The sequence below is a fragment of the Sarcophilus harrisii genome, chromosome 6, assembly GCF_902635505.1.
Source record: "Sarcophilus harrisii chromosome 6, mSarHar1.11, whole genome shotgun sequence".
Lineage (NCBI taxonomy): Eukaryota > Metazoa > Chordata > Mammalia > Dasyuromorphia > Dasyuridae > Sarcophilus > Sarcophilus harrisii.
Genome location: NC_045431.1, coordinates 194,279,935 through 194,293,111, shown reverse-complemented (window position 1 = coordinate 194,293,111; position 13,177 = coordinate 194,279,935). Strand labels below are relative to the sequence as shown.

Sequence of the window (13,177 nt, the reverse complement as noted above, 5' to 3'; positions counted from 1 at the left end):
TGCCCCAGCACAAACTAGAAAGTCTCTAAAAGGCAGAAAGAGGAGGTGTAGTCTAGTGTATCTGTCATTGGCTATGTAAGAGCCTGAATAATTTAGTTTCAGGCATTGCACACCTGGGGTTAACAGACATCACTAAGCCACCTTTTTTTTCTGTCTCCCTCCCCCTTCTCCTTCTCCTTCTCTCTCTCTCTCTTTCTTTTCTCTTTTTCATTTTAGGAATTGCTGCAGGAACTTAAGCATCTCAAAATTAAAGTGGAAGAGTTGGAGAGTGAGCGAAATCAGTATGAATGGAAGTTAAAAGCAACAAAGGTAAAACTCACTGCTCCTGACACCTATAGCCGAATCACCTCACATGGGGAGGGCTGTGATGTGAATGCTAAACAAGGCCTCTGTTCACCCAATTATTTCTTCTGCTCGAAAATGCCTAATTCTTTTTTTCCCTTTCGAATAACAGGCAATAGAACCACAGACTCCAGTTGAGTCCTGGACATTCTGCATAAACTAGAAAGGCGTAACTCCCATTTCTGCTAACATTATGGGAGAGGGCATCTCGGTGACACAGTGAATAGGGCATCAGCCTTGAAGTCAGGAGAACCTGAATTTAAATAGGGTCTCAAATACTTACTAGATGTGTGCCTGTGAGCAAGTTATTTAATTCTAATAGTTCCCCCCCCCAAAAAAAAAAAAATAAAAAGTACCAGAGGCATGAACCATGCTATTATTTCCCCCATTTCTACATTTTTGATTTATCAATATTTATTTTCTCTTAAATAAAATTTTATTGATAATCTTTTGTTTTTGAATCCCTCCTTCCTTCCCTTCCCAGGGAATCTCATAAGTGAATTAAAAGAGAGCTGGAAGGGAACAGTTAAGCAAAACTACTCAAGAAATTTAAAAACAACTGACATCATCTTCCTTGGTCCACATCCACAGTCCCCTACATCTACAAAGAAGTAACATGAGATGCATGCTGAGAGCTCTTCTTTGGAGCCAAATACAACAGTGCAAATATATTAAGGGACTACTTACTATGTGTTAGCCCTATGCAAAGGATGGGCTAATACACAGATTAAAAATTAAGTATCTTCAAAATAATTATTTTAAGCACATTCCTAAAATCTCCCTTCTGCTTGTCCTGGCATGGAAATGTGAGGTAGCCCTTCATTCCTGAATGGCTTAGAAAGCAGGATTTTCTAGGTACCAATAGGCCCGAAAAAACCTTGAATATTGCACCCTTGGTGGTCTAGATTTTTGTTATCCAAGGAATTCCAATCTCATCAACGGGGGCTAGCCATGACATGGTAACATTGTGAGGAAGGGAAGAAGATTATGGGAATTCCCTACTCAAGCCAGATGCAGCAATAACCCTCATGGATGAAATATGGATATTTTTAAGTATCCCACTAAGTTAAAGAATTTATATTTAACTCTTCTTGGCAGACCCTACTTGCTCTTTAAAGGGATCCTGACCATCCCAGGTCTATTGTAGCTCTCTGGAAATTTAAAGGCTTTTGTGGAAGAGCCAGAAGCACTAGTGATGCTGAAAGCAGTAAAACAATATTAAGCCACACAAGGAAAAGCTGGTGGGCTAACTTGAGACTCCTGACGGCATGAGGCAGGAGGGCAAGAAAAGCAGTGGTTACCTAAACTATTTAGCTCTGGTTATAAAACCAGAAAAGTGAACAAAAAATACATTTCTCCAAAATAGTGCAGCGGGCCAACCAGCAAATACCATGAGACTAACTGATAGAACATGTCATTTTCTTCTTTAGCATTTTACCAATTATTAATAGAAAGGATGTGAAGCGATATGGGTAGAAAGTTGGTCTTGGTCTCAGGAAAAGCCTGTTTCAAGTCCTGCCTTGATTAGATATATAACATTGGGCAAATCCCTTAACCTCTCAGTGTCCCCAGCCAGCTCTTTATGTTTATGACTGTACATTTCAGAGAGTCTTTGCACTAGTGGAGGGCCTTAATAAAATACCAGGAGTTTTAAATAGTACAGGGATTATTATTCCTGGTTTACAAATAAACCAAGATTTAGTGTGGCTAAACTCTGATTTACCATGGCTTAAACCCAGTTCTTTTTTATTTCTTATCCTTTTTTATTGAAGTTTTTTATTTTCAAAACATATGCAAAAATAATTTTTTCAACATTGACCCTTGAATAACCTTGTATTCCATTTCCCCCTCCCCTAAATGTCATGTAATCCAATATATGTTAATCATGGTAAAAAAAATATATGTGAAACCCAATTCTTAAAACTTTTCATACAATGAGTTCACCATAATTTCTATGTCTAGGGCAGCTTTCTTGCCAGCAGGTAAGAGAGCATCTCTTCCTTCTAACTTTAGCAGAAACATAATTAGTCCTTATGGAGCTCCCTCATAAGTAAATATATTCAAGCCCTGATCTCCATGGCTGGAGGTCACAGCCTGGTCCCCATAATGTCAGAGCCCTGGCCCCTGTGGTCCTGACTGAAGCAGAAAAGAAGTCATTGAGGTTGTTAATGAAGGTGCAGTTTCACTCTCCCATAGTGGCTTCTGCTTGGGTCACTCCAGGACAGTCACGGCCCTGGGCAGGCAGGCAGGCAGGCAGTGGGTAATGCAAGATGAGTCAGCCCTCTCGCTGTGCCCCATGGGGATCACGTTCTCCGTCTGGGCTCCCTCTGTTTATGATCACTCACTCACTCATCTGAACGATGCTCTTCCAGGCTGAAATCGCCCAACTGCAAGAGCAGCTGGCACTGAAGGATGCAGAAATCGAGCGCCTCCACAGCCAGCTCTCCAGGACCGTGACCTGCGCCGAAAGCACAGAAAGAGGTAAAGAGGTGCTGATGTCCACAGACGGTGTAGTATCCTGCCCATTCCCCAGCCGAAGGGGAGATAATCGCCAACCTTCCAGCTTACCCCCAAGGGCAGGGCGGGCATCCTGGTGCCCTCAGAAAATGTTGCCAGGGAAGCAAAGAGAATCATTTCCACAGTGAACTCTAGGGAAAAACACATTATTTGAAAAGTCCCTCACCCCCTTAGCAGCCCTCCCCCTCATGTCCCTCATTCCTGCTTCTCCCACAATAAGATGGACCCCTTCCTTGACTCATCACAAATTGAACACCTGTTGGCCGGAGACAGCAGACTTTTCCAGCATTAGAAGGATCCATTTTTAGGAAAAATAATTTTTTAAGGTGTCCTTCATTGCATGTTGTTCCCTGGGCTGCTGCTTCTCCTTGGTTCTGTCTCCTATTTGCAGGATACCCAAGATCAAGTGCATGAGCTTATATGAGATGAAGGTCAGTCTGGTCATCCAGCCTCTCCTGGGGTTTTAGAGCTATCGATGACCTCGGGACAGTGCCAGAAACCTGTATTTTCCTTTCAAGTTGAAAGAGGAATTAATCTCAGGGGAAAAAAAAATAGGAGAATTAATGGAGATTCATAAGACATCTGTCTATGGCCTTGCATCCATGCGCCACCTTGTGCCCAAAATGCAGGGAAACAATTCTTGTTTTCCTTTCCTTTGCCTACCAGTGTGTATCCCTCTTTAGGGAAAAACTGTTCCCAAACTTTTTGGTCTAAGGACCCTCTTACACTCTTAAAACTCTTTAGGAAAAAACTGTTCCCAAAATTTTTTGTCTAAGGATCCTCTCATACTCTTAAAATGACTAAAAATCCTACCAGAGATTTTTTAAAAATACATGTTGGTGATATCTATCATTCCTTGCAATATTAGAAATTTTAATGTTTTAGTATTTTTACAAAAATAATTTTGGCCCCTTAAGTCCTCCAAAGGGTCTCGGACACACCCAGAAATTCCCAGACCTACACTACTTTAAGAGAAGTATAGGTTGGGCAATCTTTGGTATTACTGTGCCCGCCGATGGAAATGGAAATAATAATCTATATTGTCATCTGTGAAAAGGCAGTGTAACATTAGTGGATAGGGCTAGTCTCAAGATAAGGACAATCTGGGTTTAAAATCCTGCCTTGGCACAGACTATGGTGTGTTCTTAGGCAAGTTTCCTAATAATGTAAATTTCAGAGAAGGAGCCAATCTATATTTATAAGAGTTTCCCAGTAAGTCCCTATGTTTATCATAAAACAGATTGTCATTCCATATAAACATTCTATAAACAACCAGATTATCACCAGTCACCCTGAATTCCCCCAAAGTTTACAAAGGCAGGCACAAGAGGGATGAACTCAATGATACAGCTGTGTACCATTCACAACTGGAAGGAAAATGTTATCTCTTCGTTACTCCTTCCTAGGGGGCACAAGGGACCTGCCAGGGAAAAGTTGCTGCCCATCTCCTCTTTGGGGCAGGGCTAGGAAGTCAGAGGGATAAAACCTAAAACCTTCCCATGGTCTGGAGATTCACATCACTACTGGTATACTGCCTAGCTTTGAGCCCCTGAATCTGTAAAATGAGCAGGGTTAGACTTGGCTAAATCCATGATCCTGTAAATCGTCTTTATTCCTTCTAAGAGTGAAGAAATAAACATTTCCATGGTGTCTGCTTTTGCCAAGTGCTATACAGATAAAATCTCAACAGCTCTGGGAGGTGGCTGCTATTATTAAACCCATTTTACATTTGGGGAAGCTGAGTCAAACAGCAGTTAAATGACTTGCCCACAGTCAAATTTGCTCATAAATATGACCCTATTTTTGACTCAGTCTTTCAACTGCACTATCTTGCTAATCTGTACCATAAGTACGCAAGCATCCCAGAATGACCCTGTGTAAGTACCCTTATCAACAGTTCAGGGCCCCTGTATTCTGATTGGGAAGGGGAAAGGAGTGTTTGATAAGTAGTATGTTTTCATTTTAGGAAATGATCAACATCAGTCCTTTTGAGATGGGTTGATTCTGTTGGTGGATGTCTAAAGGGCATGTCTAATGTGTGCTTTTTCCTCCTGGTTTCCCATCCTAGAGGGAGTTTGTAAGAGAAGGCTAAAGGAAAAATGTAAGCCTTGAGATTCTCTTCCAACATCATGCTTCTGAACCTTTCCCCACCAATTACAGCTAAAATTCTCTGCACAAACAATGAATGCAACTGCTTAGTCTCACATGATTATTTGATTATCTTGGCTCAATAGAGGCCTATATTTCATTGCTTGCAAGTCAAGACCAGGAGGGTCCTAAACCCTTCATCACGCAAATCACCTTAGAAATTCACCATGATGTGGAATCACAGCCAGAAAAAATCACTCTGCTGGACAATTTAAAGGAAACTGTCAAGGTTTTCAGCCGCATTGCTCCTTTTATGTTTTTATTTGGATATTTTGTCTTCAGAGTATTATTTTTAAACACTATCACAGAGTAAATATTATTTGTTTAATCTATGGGTAGTAAAGCTTATGAACCCACTCTCAGAACTGTGTTTTTAAATGCATAAAGTAAGATATTTGGAATTTCAAAGGAAAACAATTATTGAAATAGTTATCAAAAAAAAATTTAAATATAACAGCACAAACTCTTTAAATCAGATCTGATCGATTTAAAATACAGCTATACAAACTTAAGTTAAGAATCCCAACTCTGATCCATTAGCTGACTAGGAATACTATCCAAACAGCTTCCAAAAAGTAGTCACTTAGCTTGTACCCAAGTTCTGCAAAGATAAGGAACTCATTTCCCTTCATTTTAAATTGTTTTTTTAAAAATTTTTATTTTCAAATTCACATTATCCCTCTTCTACCTCCCTAACCCTTACCCAAATTAATAAAGCAACAAAAACAATCCCTATTACAAACATGTCTAAGCAAAACAAAGACAAATTTGGCCATCTCCAAAAATATTTGTATTTCTCAATTTGTCCATCACCTCTTTTTAAGGAGATGCTTAACATGAGACAGCCTGTTCTACCCTGGACAGCTCTGATGATTAGCAAGTCCCTCATATCAAGCCAAAAATCTGTCGACAATATCCTGTTGTTATTCTTCTGCTTTCTGGACCAACCAGAATCAGTCCCATATTGAAGATAGCTATCATGCCCCTCTTACAGCTTCTCTCCTCCAGACTCCTCCTTTCTTCTGCTGTTAGTATTCATATGGCATGGTTTTCTGCCTTAGCACCCTGCTAGTTTCCACCTTATTTATATCTTTTCCATAATATGGGCCCCAGAACAGAACACAATACTGGTCTGACCAGGGCAAAGAGACTATCACCTTCATCCACTATATGAACCAAGCAGATCCATTGTCCATAATCCCTTGATTCCACTTAAGATCACCTAAATTTGAAATCTGCAATGTCACCCTGTTGACTCCATGTTTCATGTTCTCCTCCATGATAACTTTTAACTAGGATATACAAGGAACAGACTCTGGTGTTGGAAGAAAGCAGGGATCACTAAAAGTAAATTTCCTTGTGGAGCGTTTCCTTGGCAGTGTTCCTTTGAAGGTCAAGCAGGGAAACAGAAGCATGTCTTCCAGAATTTGCCTTTCTTTCCTACCTGGCTGAGATGCCCTTCTCTGCTTTGCTGACTTTCTGTCTGAGCTTGGGTGGGATTTGGGCCATGCATGGTTCATGGGCCATATTAACTAAAACCATTTTTCTTGTAAGAATTACCCTTGCAATAATTATGTTGAATTATGATAGAACTCCAGTCCTCATTCTCAACCCCATCCAACATGTATAAAGAAGAATCAGATCAACCTAATTTTTTTTAAATTTGCTTCTTTTTAAAATCCAATGTCACATCTACATTTTTCTTTTATGTTCTGATTTCTAATAATCTTGAAGTGTTGAATGATAGTTTTTTCATATGAGGATGTCTGTGTCTCAGGGCTTTTAGCAGGATTCTTTGTGGGTTCCTGTTGGTACAAAGGAAAGAATACTGGATGTAGGGGAAAATGAGCCCAGGGAAAAACAGTTCTTTAGCAGGGAACTTGGTCCTGGCTCAAAATCACTTTTGACCCCTGAATTTCTATGCTTTTTTTCCACTAAAGACCTATTATGCTGATATTCTTGGTCATGGAAGTTCTAATAAAACATAGGAAACCTTAACCTAAAGCCACTGATTCATGGAGTTTGGGGAGTTTTGAGGGACTTTAAAGACTCCAGGTATTAAAAGGGGGTTTAGTGCCAGGGAGTACAGCTTTGATATTGAAGAAAAGTGGGGCTTTTGTAGATCATTTTTCAATTAACTAAAGTTTATTTAGCAATAGCATAGAAAGGATATTGAACAAATATATTCAGTATTACTTAGTTAGCCAATTCCTCCTGCTTGTCTCCATGTAGAAACTCATTTGGTCAGCCATATAACTCATGGCCTTGGAACATCTGCCAAATCTGAAGGGGCCTGATTGTACCTGGGTGGGCCCTTCTATGCCCTTAGGTAACCAGTAAGGCAAGTCAGAACAAAAGAGATACCAGGAATCTGCATCAAGCTGGACCCTCCCTTAAGGCAGAATGGCCTAACCCATATTGAGGGGTTAAGAGAGGGAACCTTGGTAGATGGAGTCCCTTTCACCCTGGGTCTTCTGTCTTCCAATATCAATTTCTTCTGTATTACAACCACATTTTTTTAGGGGAAAATAAAGTGGGGTTATTTTTCCCCCATTTACATCTCTTTTCTCTTGTATAAATTTTAACTTTTTATGGGTGGCTACATCCTGTTTTCAGATGGTTTTCACTTTGGACCTTCTGATTTGGGACATCTGGCTCCTGACCTTCCCAGTGTGGATTAGGTGATTGCTCCAGTGTTTGCTTAGGCTTTTAATCTTCTGTTTCATCTAGATCCTTGGCCATCCACAGACATACTTATCTGAGCAAATATATGTATTTGCCCTGTTTTCTGTGGGAAAGAATGTGCAGATCCTACACAAAGAACTGGAAGGACTTAACTGATTTCTTTGGGAATTCAGCCGGTTTTAGAATGAAACACATGACTGTCTTTAAAAACCATTGGTTGTTCCTTAACTGTGTCAGGCATATTTGGATATATTTTTTTTAAAAATGTTAAGAGTTGGTTGTGACTATGCCATGGTCTTTTAAAGCAAGTATCTATGTCTTATTTTCCCCAAGAGTTTACTTTGATATCAGAGGTTTTTTTTCTTTTGTTTTTAAGAACCCTAAAAAATGGGCTGAAATTGTAAAAAAAAAAAAAAAAAAAAAAAAAAAAAAAAAAAAATTGGGACTAAAGGCCATTCAGGATCTATTAACTGACAAATGCCTAAATCAGTCAGTTTCACCTCGAAGTAAATAGAATTTTTTTTCTTACTCATAAACTTTTCAGAGGAATTAGCAAACATACTGTTCTTTTTTGTATATTTATTTTTAAATTTGCATTGATATCTTTTAATGTCTTTCATTTCTAAACTTACTTCTGCCTTCTCTTTTCAACTTGTAACAAACGACAACAAAAAAAGAGACAAAGAAAAGCTGTTCCATAAAAGTAACCAACATATCAGCTTAGTCTGGCAGTATATCTTTGTAAAAGAAGTTAATTTCTCCCTTTTTTCATGACCAAATGTAATCATTTATATTACACAACATCCAGTTTCTTTGTTCTTTCCAATAAATAAATCTCATAAGCAGTAAATTAACCTGTTGTTAAAGGCTCCCATCTAATCATTAGACATAAAGAGTCTTTTCAAGGCAATGATAGGAAATGGGAGTGTGTGTGTGTGTGTGTGTTTTGCTTTTCTATCTGTGAACTCTAATGTTGCTTGAAATGATTGCAAGGTACCAGCTAAATTCTCTTTGTCTCCTAATTCTCTGTAGATCAAGAAGTTCAACGTCTAAAAATAGGAATGGAAACCTTACTTGTTGCAAATGAAGAAAAGGTAAGAATAGAATAACTCTCTTTAGAGAGGGACTTACTAGTTCCTGATCAATAGGGTGCTTCTCTATGCTTGTGTTTGTTTGTGGTTCACAAACTTGGGTTCTCAGTATCTTTATTCTATTTTTAAAAAGTCAATATGTCCAAAGAGTTTTTATTGGCTGCTAGGGCCTTTCGGCGACTGATAAAGAGATTTTCTTCCCATGAAGCATCCAAACTTGAGAGGCTGCAACATGAAAGTAAAACCAGTAGCAAATTTGGACCCATAGAGGGTTCAAAAATATCTCCTATCATTGGCCCAACAACCCTGGCAATAAATCAAAGTGGAGAATGATCATCTGACATTCCATGGGAAGAACTCACCCTGTTGTGAGTATCAATGCTAACGTAAGGTTCATAATCTTAGGAAGTACCCAAAACTTTGCTTTATTGAGGTTCTAGGGCTCCATCCAGGGATTTTATCATTATAAAAACATCCTATTTGAGAGGATAGCTTCATATCTAGAATGTCCTGGCTTCTAACCTTCTTTGTAAACTTCTCTCATATTGAACAAAAAAATGTTGGCCCCCACAGATATCCAACCTCTTTCCTGTCTTTTATTCCCAGGATTTAACTAAATATTTGTGCAAAGAGATCTGCTTTTTTAAATTAAATTGTTCATTAAAAATCATATGTTACATAATAAAACTTAGGTTTAATTATGTCTAAAAGTATTGCACTAGCTTTTTGAAAGATCATAGGAGTATTAAATGGTTTCACACCTGATTAAATACTATTCCCAAAGAAGATCTTTGTGAAGCTTGAGGGTGGAGTCTAGCATAATTTTACAGGGCCCTACCCTGTTCCACTTTTTTACCAGTAATTTCAATAAAGACATAACAGAATACTCATTCATTTATCAACAGACACAAAGCTGGGAGCAGTAGATGACATAATCTAGGTTTTAAATTATCTTGACCAGAATATCTTACAAAGGAAACGTGTGAATATAAAGTTTTGCTCTTAGGTTCAAAAAATCAATTACAGAAATGTAAGATGGAGGAAAACTGATTTTGGAATTATTCCTGTCCAAAAATCTTGGGAGACTAATTAGCCATAAAGTTAATAAATGACAACAAATATTTATTAAATTAGTACCATATGTGAAGCACTGTATTAGGCACTAAGCACAGAAAACCCTCAGGGTTTACATTCTCCCTGAAATAAAAATAATGAAAATAAATTAAATACAAGCACAAATATGTATGCTACAAAGTAAGGTGAGATGGAGAGAGAGAGCTGACTCTTGTATTCCCCCCCGCCCCCCAAAAAAAAAATGCCTACATGAATCTGTGATTTCCCTGAGTTTGGACATTCCCTCAATATTGCACATTGTATCACAAATGCCTGACTATCCTATTTGTCCCTTGTACAAGTCTTCCCATAAATTCTTGATAGTGAAGCCCCCCAATAAGCCAAGGACCATAGCAATCAGAGCTGTCCATGGTCACGACTCACCCTCTAAATGACCCATCTTTTAAAAGTCCTTCTCTTCCTATTGGTTATATGTTCAAGACCGCTTACTCCCATCATGTTCTTTTCTATTGCTATCTGTGTGGTTTTCTTTTTCATTTCTTTGGAGACTTGTCTCAAAGTCATATGGCAGCACCAATAAAATGCTGATATGGGGGGAAATTGATCTTTGTTTCCAAGAGATGCTTATAGATCATTTGAAGAAGCAATATTACCAGAAAATCTAAAATGATTAGACCACACTTCAAGTGTTGTGGAATGTTAGCAAATACAAACAGATGTGGGTAGTGAAACTTCTATAAAGTTACACCATATTGATAGTATTTAAAGAGACTAAAACTAAGGGAAAATAGAAGAGCTTGATTTGGAAGAAAAGAAAAGGATTAGATTTGCATGGTTTCATAGGTCAGAATCATAACCTAGATGATGATGGGAATTACAGGGATATCAATTTCACAGTTATTAAAAAAGAATGATCTTCCTATCAATTAATAATAATGATAATGGTTAACTTTAACACTAAACTTAGCACTTACTATGTACCAAGTACTAAGAACTTTATAATTTTTATCTCATTAGCAGTATGGGTTGCCTTCTGAAATAAAAAATGCCCTAGTACGGGAGATGTATAAGCAGAGACAAGGTGACCTAGTACCTGTTTTTGGTACTTAAGGTGCAGGTTAGACTAGATGAAGTCTTAGGTATCTTCTACCTCTTAAAGGTTTCAAAAGAGCTATGTCCAGTGAAAAAAAATAGGATTTGAAGTCTGAGAACATGAGTTCCAAGTCCTGAATCTGCCATTAAAAATCTATGCAAACTTAGTCAAAAGACTTCCTCTCTGTGGTCTTTTATCCTCTTCTCTAAAATGTAAAGTAGATAAGAATAGTCTTTTATCCTCATCTATAAAGTGTGGATCTGAAGTCCTCTTATGATTTGGTTTGCAAGCCCATTCACAAGGGCATAAATTCTTGGAAAATGGAATAATTGCTTTTTTTTCCTTTATAAAATTCTCCACACCTATCATATTCCACTATGCAGCTACATGAATTGTATATCCATCCAGAGTCATTTTATTGGTCCTAGAGGCAAGCAGAGTTATTCACAAAACCCTTTAAGACACAAGAAGCTATTTAAAGGAATTTATTCTACTCTTGAGGTTTTAGGGTTTGGGTTTTTTTGGGGGGAAGGTTAATATTTTCTTGATGCCTTTTGTTCTTCATATTTTACCTTTAGTCCTTGTCCTCTGCTTGTACCTCCAACGAGCCAAAGGAAATATGTTTCTTTGGTTCAAGAACCAAGTTTGGTCATTGCAATTAATCTGATCCTACCCAGCTCCAAGTGCTGTTTTATTACCATAGTCATTATGAATTTTTTTATTGTTTCTGCTGTCTTTGTTTTGTATTTGTTCATACAAGTTTTCCTATATTCCTATGATGCAGTGATATTTGCAGATGATGATTTAGCCATTTCTCTATTTGGAGGCCACTCATATTTCCAAATGTAGGCTAATAAAAGTATATTATTGCACTTTTAACCTATATTGGATTGCTTGCTGTCTTGGGGGGAGGGAAAAGGAGGGAGAGAGGGAGAAAACTTTGTAACACAAGATTTTGCAAGGGTGGATGTTGAAAACTATTTCTGCATGCATTTAGAAAAATAAATAGGTATTATTAAAAAAATAATAATAATTTTCTAATTCAGTTTAACTAGAAAGGGGAACTGCTTACCATAGCAAACTCTTTGCAGGCCACTGAGTTAGAAAACCACATGTTAATATTATTTGTTCCACTGTGGTTTTTTTTTTGTTTTGTTTTGTTTTTTATTTTGTTAAATATTTCCCAATTTCATTTTAATCTGTCATGTGCAGAGTGTTTGACACCTCTGACCCAGTCCAATCCTTTTATTTTGCAAAGAGGAAACTGAGACTGCAGGAGTTAATTGTCTGAGGTCACACAGGTAGGAAATAATAGCCAGGATTTGAAGGCTGTTCCTCTTGACTCCAAAGATGGCCCAGTTTCTGGTGTAATTCACAGTGCCTATGTCTGGCCACCTTATAACTGGTTCTTAAAAATAATTGTAAGTCTTCTAAGTCTCCTTCCTTTTTGTTTCAGGACCGTAGGATAGAGGAGCTCACGCTATTACTGAGCCAGTACCGAAGGGTAAAGGAGATCATGTTGGGTGGTCACGGTAAGAGAAAAGACAAATTCAGTGTTGTTCCCAAAAGAATTTGCCTTCCTTTCAGTGAATTCTCTCTCCTAGGGCCTTGTGCCCACTGTGCCAAAAGCGAGGGGTATTAAACCCCAGTGTTGCTTCCAACAGAAATCCCTCACTCTCCCTTCTAGGTAAGACATCCTTTCAGTGAATATGAGAAAATAGTTGATTGAAGGTGATCATAGAATCACAGAATCAGAGCTAGAAAGATCCCTTCATTTCAAGTGGGAACTATTTAAGTGATTTGCCCAGGTTTAACCCAGATAGTAAATCAGAGGCAGAATTTGTGAACCCAGTATTTCCAGACTCAAAAGCCCTAATGCCCTAATCACCATTCCACTCTGCCTCCCATGATGGGAACAATTACATGGCCCTGTCTAGTTGTCCTTTCAAAGCCTGCTGTGTGTGATGAGGGAAAACTTCTCAAGGTTTTCATCAGGCCTAGAGTATCTTGTGAGAACTAATGAGTCACAAAGCAGGGTTTTCCCTCCGTCATATCAGCAATTACAGTCTACCTTCCATGGGCACCAGTCCACACCGGGAGTTCCTGTAAAGGTAAAATAGGCTCCCAAATCTGTTGAGATCCCTTTCCTCTGCCAGACCCTCAAACTGCCATGGTAGTGATTTTCCATTTGTTTTAGTAGCCCAGCTGGGAAAACATTGTAGGTAAT

At 38.3% G+C, this 13,177-nt stretch overlaps 1 protein-coding gene across 21 annotated transcripts in view; it reads left to right on the top strand.

The window, feature by feature from the left end:
* Positions 1–13,177, top strand: part of PPFIBP2 (PPFIA binding protein 2) — a 181,574-nt gene that overhangs the window by 137,791 nt on the left and 30,606 nt on the right. For 16 of the 21 annotated variants that reach the window (XM_031942169.1, XM_031942171.1, XM_031942170.1 and 13 more), the window contains 5 exons: positions 217–309; positions 2,715–2,823; positions 4,928–4,960; positions 8,725–8,786; positions 12,407–12,482. In XM_031942169.1, coding sequence (XP_031798029.1) covers positions 217–309; positions 2,715–2,823; positions 4,928–4,960; positions 8,725–8,786; positions 12,407–12,482 — 373 coding nt within the window. The remainder of the gene's footprint in view (positions 1–216; positions 310–2,714; positions 2,824–4,927; positions 4,961–8,724; positions 8,787–12,406; positions 12,483–13,177) is intronic. The other 5 variants (XM_031942174.1, XM_031942185.1, XM_031942179.1 and 2 more) reach the window with 1 other exon arrangement.